The sequence below is a fragment of the Mya arenaria genome, chromosome 5 (assembly GCF_026914265.1).
Source record: "Mya arenaria isolate MELC-2E11 chromosome 5, ASM2691426v1".
In the NCBI taxonomy this organism is placed as follows: Eukaryota; Metazoa; Mollusca; class Bivalvia; order Myida; family Myidae; genus Mya; species Mya arenaria.
In genome coordinates this window covers 63,477,316-63,496,088 of record NC_069126.1, presented here as the reverse complement: position 1 = coordinate 63,496,088, position 18,773 = coordinate 63,477,316, and the positions used below count along the sequence as shown (strand labels likewise).

Here is an 18,773-nt window from a genome sequence, read left to right as displayed (position 1 = left end):
AAATGTATAACGTTCTTTTCTTTTTCCTTCATTTGATAAAAGGACATCAACCATTTTCAAGAGAGAATTATACCTTGACTAATTGATATATGAGTTTTGTAATTGATAATATGTTTTATCATATATTATTTTATATCATTGGAAATATCACATTTTAAGTCTTATGTGAATATCTCACACTGTTAATATTGATAACCAACGTCAATGATTTTTTCACGGTCGTCAGGGACTATTATTGTCTACCATGTCGTGCTATTTTTTTTTAATTTATATTACAACGATTGTGAGGAAAGTTATGGTAACTTATACTAGGTCACTCTCGTTGGCACGATGTTGCGCGAGAGAGGGAAATGTGTTGAACGGAAATCGGAGAACCCTGAGAGAACCCACTTGTCAAACATTACTCACGTGCGCCCATGCCGGGAATCGAACCCGGGTCGACTTGGTGAAAAGCGAGTGCGCTAACCACTCCGCTTACCTGACAGGTTAGTGCAAGGACTTTAAGTTTCAAGTTTCAAAGACTTTAAGAATCATAATACCTTCATTCTCCGAAATTTGGCCTAAATATAATTTACAAACAGTTTGGATATTTGTATCTGTATTAGTTCTAACATATAACTTGATTGTGTTACTACGGGTTATTGAATTTTGACCTCATGACCTACATTGGTTTATCCAGACATGAACCATAGTCAACCTTGACCTATCATATATGATAGAGTATTATAATTTAACCACCACTTGTGTCATCTGGATTGTAAACAAAAGTTGTTCAGCATCCTTGTTGTGTATTCATGAGACGATAACAATTCTAAAACATGGCTTTAATAAGTTTATCAGTATGTATCCGTGTCTGATTGTTGTTTTTAGAACTTGCAGCATCATTGATATTGGAAGATTGACTTGGTCCCCCTATAGGGCTCGATAATATAATACTATGTTCACGTGTCACCTACATTTCAACATAAAAATGCCCCCACAAATCGAACATGTTTACTACAAAAATGAAGATTAAAGTGTTGTAAGTACTTTCGTCATGAATGACTCAGTGAAAAACGCTTATTCAGCATGACCTAGATCTTAATCGGACGAATTCTAAATAAGTTCTATGTAGCATAGGTAGAGTATCATAAACAAAAAATCGACTGATTAGCGTTAACCAAGTTAGTCCATATTTGACCATAGAATGATACTTTAACTGATGATTTCATCAGCGAGATATTTGCAATGATACAATTATTGCCTTTGAAATTTATAAATGGTTTAACTTGTAATTTTAAAGCACCATTAGTGAACAATTATACTGAAATTCAAATAAAACAACTTGGACTTTACACATGATTTTCACAGAAACGACATGGAAATAAGGTTTAATATAAAAATAAGGTTGGAAATGAGGTAACGTGGAATAGAGTTAACATAGAATAGAGGTAACATGGAAATAAGGTTACATGGAAATAAGGCGATGAAATGTTGACGATAGCCGAAAACCGACGAACAACGACCGATCGGTCAAAGAAGCTACCCAAGAACACTTTAACTGTGCTTTATGATAAGCCCAGACATGACAGCAATTTTATCATTCTGAGAATCCTTATCAAATATCCGTTTACATTTGATTTAAACTGTGACTTACTAAAGGTTCAAAACACTTACGCAATAAACATCAACGCTCTGTGAATTCCAGTGAAGTTGTAATTTATCTCGGCCTAAAAGTAGTCTATTCCCGACTTCCCTGTCATGGTTAAATAGTCTGCCCCGCCTCAGCCACAACCATCTCCCTACCAGGATACAGGCATCTGAAAGTAAGGAATACAAAACCTCGAGTAATATCCATGCAGTATATATATATATATATATGAAAGCTTATGAATACCTTTTATTTAATATGTTCTTGGTTGATCAGTGTTTAAAGTGTTTGTATCATGTGCAACCGTCGTGGGTTCGATAACTGGCTTGCCGGCTTTGCACAAAAGTCAATGGTGATGAAATTTGTTTCAAAATGTAGGGGGCTAGTTCGAAACTGTATTAAACTTTTATAGAACAATCCAAGCTTACAGTAACACCTTTAGTCTTCAGTACATATGTTTTTTGCTTACGTTTGTTCTTGGGAAATGTATTCGCTTCCATAAGATATCGTTACCGTATTCTTGCACAGATCCTGCATTTGATGATATTATAAGTTATGATATGGTGGACATTTGCTGTTATAAATTTCAATCAAAATGCTTTTAAAAAGACAAGGCGGGGGACGAAAACACAGTTGTAAACTAATGCAGTATTAGCCAAAGTTTGAACAACTGATTCACCGTTTAAGCCTTGTTTTTGGAGCATATAAACGCTTCTATTTATTGACATTACATTTAAGTAAATGCAAAAACAAAGATATTTAAATGCTTGAATAATAACATGGTGATCTACGAAAACGCAGTTGCCAATTAATGTTGCACTTAACCAAAGTTGGACTAACGGATTTTTCGCCTGATTCTGTATAAACACTACCACGACAGCATAGTGATCTAAATCTGATAAGCGCTTGCGGAGGCAGCCCCGCTCATGAAAGTCACTCTAAGCCACCGAGGTCCCTGTCGCTACCTGCACATAGAGTTCTTGAGAATATTCGACTCAGATTTCTAGAAGGCGTCGAGCGCGTGTCCACCAAGGTTGAGCATCAGAGGTATTCCACTTACAAGAAAACCCGAACAAGCGCTACCAAATATAGACAACAGTGGCTTCGTAATAATTAACATGAAAGCGATTAATTGAACTCATTATTGTGTTATAACCATTGTAACAGGCAATTACAGTTTAGTTAACATGAAATGTCCACCGATATCTCGTGTATGCTTTGCATTTGCGTGTTTTATGATTGTTTTAATCACAAGAGCCAACAAATGCTTTGTGAAATGTTTGCAAAAGACATTGTCAACTATTGCAACTTAATTTTATTTATAAGCATATTGCTCCAAAAATGGCAGCACTAGTACCTAACAAACTGACAGAAAACGCTACATTACTGTAATAATGCATATTATAAATTATACAACTTAGCTGGTTTCCATCATTTCTGCTTCATCCAAGTATTATGCCAACACAGCTGGTACTGAACAGTTTAAAATTATGTGTAATGTACATGATTAAATGGTTAAGGTTGAGTTATCCTTAAATGATGTTTTACCCTCAAGTTATACGATACGCTAATGCGAAACACTTACAGTATTTCATTTTTAAATTGAAAGGCAAATCGATTGATTCACACATTGGTTAAAATCGCTCACCATTTTGTTATTGTGGTGATAATTGCTAACCACTGTGTTACATTCGTCTTAACAGTAGGACATAACGCCTTTTCGTAACATTCCTACGAGCAGCAATTTTCATTTTCATAACGTATTCCTTTTCAGTCAAAACTGTTTCTCCACTAAGAAAGTCTAGGCCGTGATTACAAACACTTGTCTGATTAGGCAATATTTGATACTCTTTTCCAAGGTAACCATAAAAAAATAGAATAAAAACCTTTGCAACGTTAGTGTTACATATTTTACGAGCGTGAAAAAAGAACTCTTACTTTTCATCCAAACGAAATGCTTAAAAATATGTCTTTCCAGGATCAGTGTGTCATCATTTTCGCTCTATTGCAATTACAGTAAGCGATATAATGATATACTGGGCCCTGATTCAATAAGATATCTTAGGCGTATACCATACGCTTCATAAGAGTTCTCAGTTTCAGCCGTAAAGTAACAATATTTTTCAAAGCAGTAAACGCCCAAAACTGGGTTAATGGAGAAAAAAAGAATTACGTCACAAAAATGATTAAAGTATATAAATAAACGAGTACCGTGGTATCATACGTATATTTATGCAGTAAACATCATTCAAGTGATTTTGATTATGTTTTTGTTTTCATTCTAATCAGTAAACTATCAATAGCTTCCAACTGATTTCCGTCAAAGGTTTAAATTACTTACATCCAGTCAAACGCGATATTTTTTAAGTAACATATAGATGACATGAAGTAAATTCTTAATGATGAAGTGTTTGGCGGAGTGAGCGTAGCTACCGAGCCATTTTTAATCATTAAGCTATTACTTAAGGTCATCTAACTGACTTAGAATACAACCTCATTGGCTGGTATATGGCCAACAACGAATCTGGCGCAGGGAGTGTGTTTTAGATGACTTGCAGTTGGCGGACCTTTGAACATCTGCGAAAATTGAAATCTTACTGATTGAGTCTACTACTTAATAATTGTCTATGTAATAGTTAGATGACATGACGTGAATTCCTAATTATTAAGAATGGGCGGAGTGAGCGTAGTCTAACTGACTTAGAATACAACCTCATTGGCTGATACATTATCATCGCACAATCAATGTATTGAATGATTGGCAGTAGGCGGACTTTTTAACACGCGCAAAAGTTGAAATTCTTATTTTTTAAGACTACTTCATAAAAGTTGACATTCTGCAATTTTATTGGCGTAAAATGAAGGTTGTGTTCTAACTGCAATTTCATCGGCTGAAAATGAAGATTGTATGAATTTGCTGTATAATATTGAAGATATTATCAAGACAGAATTAAACACTGGCAATAGGGTTTGATCATTTAATTTACTCAACTTATTGCTGAATAATGATATCATTTTAAGTTCAATTTAGTGTGTTATCTCGACCCCAATTCGTTAAAGGTGCGCTAAATGTAAATACATATTTCGAAATATGTTCTGAAACCATTTATGCGCACGAGTTACTATCGCTATCATCTGTTATCGTCCTTGTAATACAAACACTGTCATTGATATTTCTTGTTGTTTTGAAATGTTACATTTCACTTGATATATCAATAATTGGACGTAAACTACCGGATTAAAATGAAAACTTTAGCTGTCAGCGTGTATGTGATTTCAACACTTTTAGGTGAGTGCTTCAACAATTTACAACAGCAACATTGATTTATTTTTCATGGTATCATTTGTTACAACAGACTGTATGGGAATGAATATGTTACTTACAATATATTTCTTGGATTTAAATCGATAACATTTTACTGTCAATTATGTATTAGTAAGATGACATGCAGAAAAGTCTTAATGATTAAGAATGGGCGGAGTGAGCGTACCAAACGAGCCCTTCTTAATCATTAAGATTTTAATTCAGGTTATCTAACTAACCTAGAGTACAACCTCATTTTTTGATACATTGTCAACGCAAGATCTGACACAGGGAGTGTATCGGGTGAGTGGCTGTGGGCGGACATTTAAAAAACGCGAAAGTTACAATTCTTAATAATTAAGCCCAGTTCTAAATGATTGCATATCTGCAATTTCATGGGCTTAAAATGTAGGCTGTAGTTACCAATTTTATTTAATCCTGCACATATTAAACCAATCTCAAAACGTATTTGCAGGTACAGTGACATGGGTAAAGTTATACAAATATATATGAGCATTTCGTATACCGTATATCAAAATGAAACATTTTTGGGTAATTTTTCGCATTTTTAGAAACTACATATAATTACCATTATATTTATAATTTGATCTAACTAATTACTAACAGACTATTGTATATGATCTTTTACACACTTCGATACATAATGCAAGTTGCTTGATAAATTAATGCTTCATGTATTTACTTAAGCTGACGTTAAGTGGTTTGTGGAGGCCAAGAGTCGGTCCTTACTCTGAATATATTGTAGTTATCCATTGTCTAATCCATGGAGATATTAGCGGAACCTTATGCCGCTCAAGTTGCCGTTTACCATTTTGAATGAACAATCGAAATCAATGTTGGACAATTATTTATTGTTCATATCAACTATTTTTTTAAAAACGTCATCAATTATCATGTTGTTGGATATTTTACTACACATTTTTATATTTGTGACTTGTTAAGCGCTTTATCAGAATTAAAAGTTGATAACTGCTAGTTACTTTTGTCATTTTAATTTGGAACTATTTATATGGCGCATCGTTGACATTCTACTCTGAGTACTTTGGCTCTCAAACAATCGGTTCAGAAAGTGGAACTAAATTGGTGATAAAAACACCATTTTAAGCATGTGATAAAAAAGATCTGACACTCGTTGTCATTTAATTCAAGAATTTTATTAAGCTCATCCATGAAAGTTTTCATGAACTCGTTTAATAAAATCTTGTATTAAATGACAACTCGTGTCAGATCCTATATATACGTTGTATTTACTTGCAGGATTTTACCTGGCGTCAGCAAATTTAAGTAAATACACACGACTGGAAGGGGACAATCTGCTCGTGAGATGTAACGCGACAGAATCAGATGATATTGAAATATACTGGCAGAAAAATGGTACAGAACACCGCCCCTATCGCCAAAATGGAACTGATCTTATTGTATTCAACATAAAGCGGGCGTTTTCGGGCCAATACATTTGTTACGCACTAAACACGACGTTTTATCCGTATTACAACGAAACCGGCGCTAACGTCACTATTGACGTCATTACGGTAGACATTGAATGTAAGTTGTAAAATAAATCTTAACACATAATATTATCATTATTATTATTATTATTATTATTATTATTATTATTATTATTATTATTATTATTACTACTACTACCACTACTACAACTATTATTATTATTATCATTATTATTATTATTATTATTATTATTATTATTATTATTATTATTATTATTACTATTATTATACATGATATAACCTCATAAAGGTTATACAGCAACTATTTTTTTCTGTCAATTACATTTTAGATCCAGCAGAAGTTGATCGATTTAATATTTTCCCGAAAGTGGTGCACGAAAACGAGTCTTTTACCCTGGAATGCAATTTTCAAGGTCACCCAGACCCCACGTGGTCCATATTTAACAGGGATAATAATGAAGGTATGATGTCGGCTAACCTGCCTGCGGATGTGATAATGGGACCGACAAAAGCCAGATGTGACCACATGGGGCGATGGACATGTACCGGACACAACAGACTGTCTCATCACAAAAATGCAACTGGCGAGGGAATGTTAACCGTTTTCTGTAAGTGCGTTGTTTTATATTAAAGGGACTGTACACCAGGATGGCATCGAAATTATTTTTTTTCTGTTACGAATCTCAGTACAATTATTTAATATAATGTGTTACGCTTTGATGTCATAATTGTAAACAAAAAATATAAAAAAAAAAAAATTGTGTGGGAGATCGGGTTCGAACCCGTGTCGCCAAAATTGCTGTCCAGCGTCATATCAACTGAGCTGCGGCTTACTCTAATCGGGTGACATAATTAAGCTATACACCTAACTCGGTAATATCACGTGATAACACCGACTAGCAATCACTCATAAGGAGTGACATACCAAGTAATCTTTTTTAATGGAAAAATACGAAATAACTGCTAAACTTAAATATATTGTAAACTATGTGGTACTTCAGTTAGTAAGTTTCAATGCATTGTAAACATTAATACCAAGTTAATGACAGTTTTCGACAATTTTCTTTTTTTTCTTGCAAATTGATCATCTGGTGCACAGTTGCTTTAAAGGGACTAGACACCAGATGCGCCCAAAATCGGCAAATATAGTATTTTCTCAAAATATGCTTACAATTATCAATTCGAGCTAGTATATTTTGATGTCGATAATATATAAACATTGACTGCCTTGAGGGTGACAGTGCATATTGTCAACCTGAGGTAAATACTGTCGACCGAGGCGAAGCCGAGGTTGACAGTGTTTTCCGAAGGTTGGCAATATGCACTGTCACCCTCAAGGCAGTCAATATCTATTTTATTATACCGAACAAAAACTGTAGTATTTTAAAGACTAAAATTACCATTTTGCCATTTTGGCAAGAATTGTCGGCTGGTAAACAAAGCGCTCAGGTGATACAGACTTTAAGTAAAATAATATCAGTAAATCCCGTATTCGTACCGTATTGCCAATTTCATATGTTCTATAGAAGTGAGGTCTTATAATTAGTGTATTTTAAGGTTGCAATGCCAGTTTTATATTAATCATAATTTTTCACATACAAATCCAACATGGCGGCGTATTTGTAGCGTATTTTCAATTTCATGACGTCAGAGGGTGACAGTGCGGCAGAGGGTGATAGTGCGGGGTGATAGTCGAAAATATTGCCCTGGCGTTTTTACTATACGTTCTATAGAATTGAGGTATAATAATACATTTTGTCTCATGATTAAAATAATAGTTGTCTCAGCTGAGGAGTTTACCTGATTAAAATAGCGGATATTGGTTTCCCAGTTTATCTATTCAGCATGTGAAGGTTCCGTGACTGTAACGGATACATATGCCGACGCTATTTTTAAATTTACTGGGAATTACGTGAGACACAAACCCAGTAAATTTCGCATTGGATAAATATGCAAAAATGCTCAAGATACATGCATTGTAGGCGATGAGATACATCAGTAAGTAAGATTCAATCCGTTGTTCACAACAATATCAATTTTATGTAAGATTTTGACATTCTTTTTCGTGCAATGGGCTCATCTGGTGTCTTGTCCATTTAATTTATGGGATGCTTCAATACGTATAATATAAGACACCACAACATTTATTGGGTGCCTGTTTAGTTGCTTTCGTTCCTCTAATGATTGTATTATAACGTTGTTTCTCCCTTCTTTGGAATTTCGTTGTACATATATACACATACTATGTATATGTCTATCATATAATGTATATTGTACATGCAGTTAAGTACAGAAGTAAAACAAAACAACACTATAAGGCGTTAACCACAGTTCAACAAGTAAACGGGTCTCATATTCTCCAAATATAGATATTATGTTACTTCTGTTTGACATTATATAATAGGTGAAGAGAGGTAACAATTGTTTCATCATGCGTGCAATCCACAAGACGCTGGTTCGCCATTGAAACACATTTAATTTGTTGAATGACATGCAGGTTCTCCACGACCACAATGGGCCCAGATTTACCTTGAGGAAGGAGAAAAGGGCAAGCCCGCAAAACTAGAAATGAACTTCACTGCATATCCAAGACCACATATAACGTGGTCTAGGGAGGATGGCAGACCGTTTCATGGTCAGATAGATACCTGGAATGACACAACTGTTTTGTCATGGGATAACTTGAATCCGGTAGAAGTCAGGTAGGTCAGGGGTGGTATTCAAAATGCATATAAAGTTAATCTTAAAGTCATCCATTATTAACTTTATTTACTGTATTCATTATATTGGACAGTGGATTAATAAAAAGTAATCCGATTAGCTACATCGTTCTTAGATCCAATTCAGACCAATATTGAATACAAGCCCTGATACTTGCACATAATTAGAGATCTCATAATATGTGAAATGAATAACGTTAAAATGTGTTTTTAACATAAAGACACAATACAAAATCAAGCTACTGAAACTTGATTTAAACCCCATTATTTCTGAGGTTACATAAAAGAGATCTTTGAGACCGTAAATGGAACCATCAAAAATAAACTGAACTACAATAATACAAAGTACAGGGTCCAGCCCAGTATTCAACAAGTAAACAAATAAATCCTGTTAAGAGGCACAATGGAATGGGTCCAAAGAACAATGAACTAGAGCCACAAGTGTATGAACACCTCACAAAAAAAATGCAAACGCCAGAAACAGACCACACACGCTCAGTTTGAATGACGGCGTAAGGATACAAATGCTAGATTGCAAAATAATACATTTATTTTAATTTTCATTGTTCAGAATATCTGAAGGCCATTGCTTGCTTTTCATTCCAGCGATTTCGGTAACTACACACTTAAAATGACCAACGAGTATGGCACACATATTGCACATTATCAACTTAAAGCAAACGGTAAGACAACTAACATTAAATTGGAAACTTGATTAGAGTATCACACTGTTTTGTATGCTTCTTTTGTATTTTGGCCTTATAAGTCTCTATCATATATTGAAGAGGTCCTACCTTCGTAATTCTTTAAACCGATAATTCTTAATAACAGGTCACAATTTCTCGAAATATCTTAAGTCCCTTATGACAGACTCAAGCTCAGCTCACTTTTGCTTTTGGTATAAATTGTGTGATATTCTGTGATGTAAAATAGATTTAAGTAAGTAATTTTGCTAAAAGAAATATTATACTAATGTGAGTAATGCTTAAGATTTTTTTGACTCGGAATTTTGGGCCGGGTATCTTAAAGCAATTTTATCAAACGCATACATTGGGCTGATTGTTCAGAACTTTTAAAAGTTAACAACTTTGTTAATGTTATCTTTGTTAACTTCCAATTCTTTACTGCTCTGGAAGTTTAATGGATACACATTTGATCTGCAGTATTTCTAACAAAATTTGAGTGATCTGCAGTATTTCTAACGAAATTTAAGTGATCTGCAGTATGTCTAACAAGATTTGAGTGATCCGCAGTATTTCTTACAAGATTTCAGTGATCCGCAGTATGTCTAACAAGATTTGAGTGATCCGCAGTATTTTTACAAGATTTGAGTGATCCGCAGTATGTCTAACAAGATTTGAGTAATCCGCAGTATTTTTACAAGATTTGAGTGATCCGCAGTATGTCTAACAAGATTTGAGTGATCTGCAGTATTTCGGAGATCCGTTGTGCAAGTTTCCATGCATGACACACCCCTGCGCACTGTAAGAGTCCATACTCAGCTCAAGATGGGTCTTGCACAGTTCTAGTTCTCTGACTTGTTCTGAGTGTTCTGCAGTATGTCTAGCAAGATTTGGGTGTTCTGCAGTATTTTTAACAAGATGTGAGTGATCTGCAGTAATTTTAACAAGATTTGAGTGATCCGCAGTATTTTAAACAAGTTTTGAGTGATCCGCAGTATTTTAAACAAGATTTGAGTGATCTGCAGTATTTCTTACAAGATTTGAGTGATCTGCATTATTTCTAACAAGATGTGAGTGATCCGCAGTATTTCTAACATAACAAGATTTCATTGAACTGCAGTATTTCTAACAAATCTCAGTATTTCTAACAAGATTTGAGTGTTCTCAGTATTTCTAACAAGATTTGGGTGATCTGCAGTATTTCTAACAAGATTTGGGTGATCTACAGTATTTCTAACAAGATTTGGGTGATCTGCAGTATTTCTAACAAGATTTGGGTGATCTGCAGTATATCTAACAAGATTTGGGTGATCTGCAGTATATCTAACAAGATTTGGGTTTTAACAAGATTTGGGTGATTTGCAGTATTTCTAACAATATTTGGGTGATCTGCAGTATTTCTAACAAGATTTGGGTGATCTGCAGTATTTCTAACAATATTTGGGTGATTTGCAGTATTTCTAACAAGATTTGGGTGATTTGCAGTATTTCTAACAATATTTGGGTGATCTGCAGTATATCTAACAAGATTTGGGTGATCTGCAGTATTTCTAACAAGATTTGGGTTTTAACAAGATTTGGGTGATTTGCAGTATTTCTAACAATATTTGGGTGATCTGCAGTATATCTAACAAGATTTGGGTGATCTGCAGTATTTCTAACAAGATTTGGGTTTTAACAAGATTTGGGTGATTTGCAGTATTTCTAAAAATATTTGGGTGATTTGCAGTATTTCTAAAAATATTTGGGTGATCTGCAGTATTTCTAACAAAATTTGGGTGATCTACAGTATTTCTAACAAAATTTGGGTGATCTGCAGTATTTCTAACAAAATTTGGGTGATCTGCAGTATTTCTAACAAGATTTGGGTGATCTGCAGTATTTCTAACCATATTTGGGTGATCTGCAGTATTTCTAACCATATTTGGGTGATCTGCAGTATTTCTAACAATATTTGGGTGATCTGCATGCAGTATTTCTAACAAAATTTGGGTGATCTGCAGTATTTCTAACAATATTTGGGTGATCTGCAGTATTTCTAACAAGATTTGGGTGATCTGCAGTATTTCTAACAAAAATATTGACATCTGTTTGATGTGTACCTTGTTTTTATTTAATATTTCCCCGTTAAAACGTTAGCAACAATTTGTTAATCACGATGTTAACTTAAACAAAGTTCTGAACAATTGGTCTAATGTGTATACATGTTATCATTGTATTTTTCAAAACTAGGGTACGTCAACAGAAATAATATAATAACAATTTCTTTCCTTCCTCTCCTTATATGTTTATCAATATGCAGGTCATCCCGAGATGCCGACAAACGTCAGTATTTCTGACGTCACATACGATAGCGTCACAATCACATGGACTTCCGGATTTGATATGGGATCTAGTCAGCATTTCATCGTCATGAAGAATTTCAATGGCAACTCATTTTCCTCGGTAAGCAAGAATGTTGATATTTTATAAAAATGTTCAGCATTTCACGACATTACACGACAAATAACGTACAGTCGAACCCCGTTGGGTCAAACTCCCACGGACCGGCGAAAATACCTCGAGCGAAGCGGGATTGTTTATCTACAGTATAAAGTGATCGTTCCCTTACATCTATTCGAGCTAACGAAGAATTCGAGCCAAGCGAGTTCGAGCAAACGGGGTTTGACTGTAATGGGAACAAACCCATTCTGAATCGAATTCTGCTTCTGTTAAAAACTACATAGAGAAATAATGTTTTCATTTTGGAAGGCCAAGTAATGTCAGTTTATTAATGTGTTCATTGAAACAAAACTTTCATACATACACTGAGCAGTATAATAACAGTAACAAGGGTGTCAATAATTTGAGCATTGTTATGTCCAGTGGTGTCTTGAGCTTGGCGGCTTTACAACTGTATGACCATATGGCAGGGAAAACAAGCAATACCTTAAACTAGCGTCTGCATTTTGTAGGTCCGGTCCTGGAAACTATGAGTATAATGTGATTATTTGGGCTCATAATAATGTCCCAGAAAACTCCAACACGAGTTTTAACTATTGAGGAAGTTTGTTACGATACGCTTTAGTAGCAAATGGGGTCTAGTGTTGCCGCTGTCCTGATGCTTTTTATCTATAACAAAACTATCCACACCATGTTCATATATGTATGTTTATTGGCAAGAGGCATTGAACATCTTTACAACATGCCCTCGGTATTAACCGCTGATTCTTCATTGATAAGTTAACTAAGTCTTGATAATTTAAAAGCATTTAAAGGTGAATATTTTAGAATACGATATATATCAGGCCGGTGCCAATGGATAATAAAAGCGCTGTTACTAAGTTACCTTTATTTTTAAATACACACTGTATTAAACACAGTCTCATTGAACTGAGATTGCAGTTTCATGACCTGGGTGTATATTGTGTTTGACAGCGGATTACACTTTTTACAATAACGATAGGGCCTGAAAAGTTCATTTGGTTCGGATTACCCGACCCTACATACGGACTAGGCGCCGACCTTCCCGTTTTTATAGTCAGTTGGTAAACAAAGTGTATTTTAATATATAGTTTAAAACATTTAAAGCTTTATAAAGAATATTACTTTAGCACATTCGCCAATGATGAAAAAACACGTTCTTATAAAAAGCCTAAACAATTCAGAACAAATAAAAAGCCTTCCCACCCTACTTATTTTTGAAAATGATGTAGCCCTAACCAAACATTTTTTGGCCTAGCTCTCACAATGGATCGAAGACAACTCGACCACGCACGGTGTCAACCAAACCTGGACTTACACGCTTACAGGGCTACAGAGCGACACATTCTACAATATCTCTATGGTTGCACAGAACAACTGGTTTATGTCAGCATTCTCAAGACCCCCCGTTACATTTTGGACACAAGGTACAGTTAGGTTACAAGGTACAGTTAGGACACAAGGTACAGTTTGGACACAAGGTACTTTTTGTCTGAATGTCAATACCATTAGTTTAATTTCTAACAGTTTCACCACTAAGATCGAGCTTTAAAGTCGCTACTAACGTATAAAGGTGATAGCAGTGTAACGCCGCATAACAGCGAAATCGACCACGTTTATGCGGTGATTTTCAACGCATAAACAGGACTTTCTTATGTGGCAAAAAGGCACACTTTCGCCGCATAAAACCCCCCAATTAATTCAAATACGAGTACAATACTGGTTGATAAAGTTTCATGAAGATCGGACTTAGTTGTTTGTGTCCACTTAACCAAGCTTTGAACTAGACTTTTAGAGACGTAAATTCTGATAAAGATTTAGTGAGCCATAACCATTGATCTTTCTGCGAAAACGTTTGGAATGACGTTTGGCCCGACTAAAGGCGAGAATATATGTTACGACAACGCACAACACCGTCATTTAGGACAATCAGAATATTGAATCGTCGTATGACGTAACATACACTGTCGCCTTTTTGTCAGAGAACTTTTTGGCTAGAACCACTGGTAATTGTGCAATTGTGAAATTTATTCGCGTCTAGGTCATAAGCGTATATCTCTGGTTACCAGGGTAACGAAAGAAAAACTTTTGAAGATTATATTGTTTCCAAAAAATTTAACACAACATTAGTTTTGGGCACTTGAACAAGAGGACTCAGATGACTGATATAGGGTCATCATTGACGTCTTTCCTTCATTTATTATGTTTTTATAAATTTAATCATTTCTAACCTAGAAAATTTTGGCTCAACTTTAAGATATTTCCTTAAATTTGACCAATTTGCCTGCCCACTTTTCCAGTATTTTATTCAAAATGACAGTAATATGCTACGCACTAATCTTAATCATCATCATAATCAACAACATCATCACAACCACCATCATTATCACTACAATCACAACCACCACAACCACCACAACCACCATCATCACATCATCATCATCATCATCATCATCATCATCATCATCATCATCATCATCATCGTTTTTGTTGAAATATTAGAACTAAATAAGTTAATCCTCTTTATGTGGCAAAAAGGCACAGTTGCGCCCCATATAAGCAATTTCTGCGTTGAGCGTCGCCGCATAAACGTGGTCGCCCTGTTAATGCGTTGAAAATCACCGCATAAACGAGAAATAACACGTTTATGCGGCGATGCTGCTATGCGGCGTTACATAGCAGGAAAATCTCCAATCCTCTCTCAAATTGAATGTTGATTTTTCCTCTTACATTACATTAAACGAACACAATATTCTGCCATCTGCAGACATTCCCAGTTATTCATGTATATTATTTGCGTTTTGTTATTGTTGTCTGCTTTTTCCCGGTATTGCAGGATTTTGTCTTCATTATTCCATGTTTCTTGTTTGTTATTGTTTGTTTTTGTGTTTTATGTCTTTGGCGTTTACCATGGGCCATTAAACGGGATTGACGTTTAAACTTTTGGCAACAGAACTTGTTTCTGTTTTTCATTTAAATATCGATAAGGACTAGGTGTCACGATGTCAATAACCTACACAAAGATCAGGATCGGCGTCCTGCTTATTGGCTTTTCCTTATTTGCTTTACATGTATTTTCAATGTCTAATCATATTTTATCAGCGCGACCTCTGATGCCAAATGAGTCATCAAGTTTCTCTCTTGCCGTGACTGTCGGAGCCTCTGTAGGAGCCCTTGTTCTGATTGGATCACTCGCCCTACTCCTGTACGTGTTCAAGTGGAGGAAAATGAGAATGCACTGTAAGTATGAGATTTTTGATTGTCTGTTTATTTTAAACTCATTTACTTAACAACGATTGTGAAACAAGTTATTACAACATTATAGAAATCAATCTCGTCGGCATGATGTTGCGCGAGAGTTTGGTCTTGTGTTGTGGGGGGAACCGGAGTACCGGAGGAAACCCACTTGTCCGGCTTGGTGACGACAAACCAAACTCGCATGCGCCCGGGCTGGGAGAGCGAACCCAGGTAGCCTAGGTGAGAAGCGAGTGCGCTTAACACTGCGCTAACTGGACATTATTGTCTGTTTGAAGACTAACGATGTACATCAATTTATAAATTTGAAAGGAAAAACATAATTATTCTCAATTTAAATAAAAGGCATTATTTTTCATCATATCGACAGTCATGTATTTAGCTTGAGTAATAACCAAAAACGATGGTAGAGGTAATATCACTTTCCTCGTTTATCAACTCTGCTATAAATTATATAGCTATGTTTTGTTGAAATGTTATAATGTCATACACTTTGTTTAACATCAGTCGAGACCCGTGAGCTCGATTTCCTCGTTGGCTCGAACTTAATGAAAATGTCCGAGTATTTTGGCCAGTCACTCGGACATCGAGCCAACAGGTTTCGACTGTTGTGTAGTAGCTTGTATTACATGTTTTGCGTATGTTTGAGATGTTTGTACATGTATCTAGTTGAAATCTGTGGCGTTGTTCTAAACAGTTGTATGTAAAATTTATTTGTGAAAAAGTTATCAAAAAATAAGAAAAAGTTATCAAAAAATAATTCATAGAGAAATCTCGTTTTGAAAACGTTCAAAAACCGGTATTGTCTGACGAGCAATATAATTATCTATGAGTTTTCGGAATTACGATATGAAAGTTTAGAGAATAATCTATATCACACCCATTTATGGATTTAATAAAATTATAAATCAGTCACAATATCGGCTGACGGTTGATGAAATGAAATTGTGTGATTTTTTTATTCGCTTTAGGTATATATTTCGCAGAAATGGTAAATGGTAACATTACTTGATGTATAATCTGAATTTAAGAAATATTACAAAACCATCGAGGGTCATATGACATTATAAGGACCGGCCAGTCAGCCACCAAAAGTAAATATGGACCGAGGTGTTAGCCGAGGTCCATTCACCTTCGCTGACTGGCCAGACCTTATAATGTCATATGGCACGAAGTGGTGTATTATATTTCTTATATTATACAGAACATTTTATATAACCATTTAATATTTTTAAAGCGTCTTTGATGTGTTTTATTGAACAAAGCAAATAATTCTTACTTGCGACAATTGTTCGTCGTTTTGAAAGTTGCAAGCCACACTCACTAGTGCTATGACGTCATCAGTCCATATAATATTTTTTGCGAGGCCCGGACCGGCCAAAATATGATGTGTACTGCTGACGTCATAAACTGGATTTATATTAAAATACAGTGATATACGCACCGATCGACTTTATATACACAAAGAAGAGCCAATGTGCCTATTTTAAAATTATGATTTATAATAAGCACATAGGCTGTATGTATGCTTTATTGTGTGGTTCAAAATTGAGTGGTAGTTATGTATAGATTAATAAGTGACAATGTTTCATTTCAGACGAAAAGGCGTAAGTCGCACGGCATATCCAAACAGCAAACGATAGTACACTACGGGGTTGTGCAATGCCATGATTAAATGTTGTTCTTTGAACTGTTATTGTTACCATAATGTTAAAGCCATCACCTATATCCAGAATAAATATGAAACAGATAGTGTTAACTTTTCCCTTCAAACATCATATTCTAATGCAATCGAACTTGAGATAACTTGAAACTAATACCTCATTCGTCATGGAAAAATCGAAAAAAATCTAATCATGTTTCTTGTGAGCAAGGTGATTTGAATTACAAAGTATAGTTTAAGCGTTGTAAAATTAACTAGTTTACAAAAAGAGCTCGGTGTTTCGAGTATCACACCCGGCAAGAATTGTTCTAATGCAGGGACACTGGAAGAGGAATTCTTCTCCTGCTTTTGTAAAAGTATACATATACCAGCTGGTTTGTCCATGGTATGTACAGTAACATGAACTTTTCTCATAAGTGCGTATTATCAACGTATTCCGATATTTTTGAAAAACTATTCGTTGAGATGTTTTACTTCGGAAATATATGAACGATGATAAAGCTACGACTAGAATGCGTTACATATGTTTAGAAATACCAAATATGTGTAATGGGTTTGTTAACATATTCCAACAGCTGAAAGAAGTAATGCAAGTCTCTCAAAACCAAGCGTATCTTCACACTAATTGTTTAAGTCCAAAAATAGAATACATTCTATTCCATTTTCTATTCATAACGCTCCCTTTTTAGTTTTTATTGACAGCAAAATAAAACTACAATAACCCATACTCCAAGAATGATTTTAAGGATATCTCAGATGTGAAAGTGTTTTTTTCTTTAAGAAATATGTTCCATTTTGATATATTATCGAAATAAGACGGATATTTTATTTCTTTCGTGATTTTGACGTTAAAAGTCACTTGTGTGTACCTTGTAGATAAAATGTCTTGTAATAGTCAAAACATATGATGTAAATTCTTAAGGATAAATAAACGTGGAACGAGCGAGGATTTCTTTGGGCTCCACATTGAATGTTTAAGTGTAAAACAACAGAAATATTCACTGCTGTTTATTTGTAATACTTTATTGCAATACATTGATTTTGGATCGATAGACGTACGCATAACATCGATGCTCAAAAACTAGCACAAAAGATGTACATATCACGTGATTATACTTCATATATACACAACTTGTTGGTGGATAATTCGGACACTTGAGTGTTTTCAATTTCGTTAATTCCCAAACATCATCAGGATGAGGTAAGGTATGTAAGGAACTACCCCTTAGTTCACGTGAAAAAGAAGCATATGTGTCACACACTCTCGTTTGCTTTTAAATACTAAATTTTGAATTGTTTTCATAAAGATGTCCTATCGTCACCTAACGTCCATGCAGTCATCCCGCATGTACACTAGCCGCATTGCAAAGCATTTAGGAAAAGAAACTAGTGCATATCGATACTGTCCGGCTAATAAATGTCCGAAATACCCATCGAGTTTCTTTTTATATGTGTCGTTTTAACCAGGTTCATCGAGATACAATGACCGTTGTAGTACATAGTAATAACATGGGTTAGTGTAAATACAGTCAAAACCCGTTGGCTCGATATCCCAGGGACAGGCG

At 35.1% G+C, this 18,773-nt stretch overlaps 1 protein-coding gene across 1 annotated transcript; it reads left to right on the top strand.

Annotated features, from left to right (window-relative positions):
* Positions 1–4,827: 4,827 nt before the first annotated feature.
* On the top strand, positions 4,828–17,297 carry LOC128236070 (hemicentin-2-like). The gene is made up of 9 exons (XM_052950889.1): positions 4,828–4,919; positions 6,213–6,500; positions 6,754–7,032; positions 8,922–9,126; positions 9,751–9,827; positions 12,130–12,272; positions 13,549–13,717; positions 15,393–15,530; positions 17,143–17,297. The coding sequence occupies exons 1-9, from the start codon at positions 4,874–4,876 to the stop codon at positions 17,154–17,156; spliced, it is 1,359 nt and encodes a 452-aa protein (XP_052806849.1). The 5' UTR covers positions 4,828–4,873; the 3' UTR covers positions 17,157–17,297.
* Positions 17,298–18,773: the final 1,476 nt, after the last annotated feature.

Excerpts from the sequence above, each read along its gene's own strand:
- LOC128236070 (XM_052950889.1), top strand. The coding sequence starts at position 4,874 with ATGAAAACTTTAGCTGTCAGCGTGTATGTGATTTCAACACTTTTAG. Across the intron at positions 6,501-6,753 it reads CATTACGGTAGACATTGAAT|ATCCAGCAGAAGTTGATCGA; the intron begins GTAAGTTGTAAA and ends ATTACATTTTAG. Across the intron at positions 13,718-15,392 it reads CGTTACATTTTGGACACAAG|CGCGACCTCTGATGCCAAAT; the intron begins GTACAGTTAGGT and ends ATATTTTATCAG.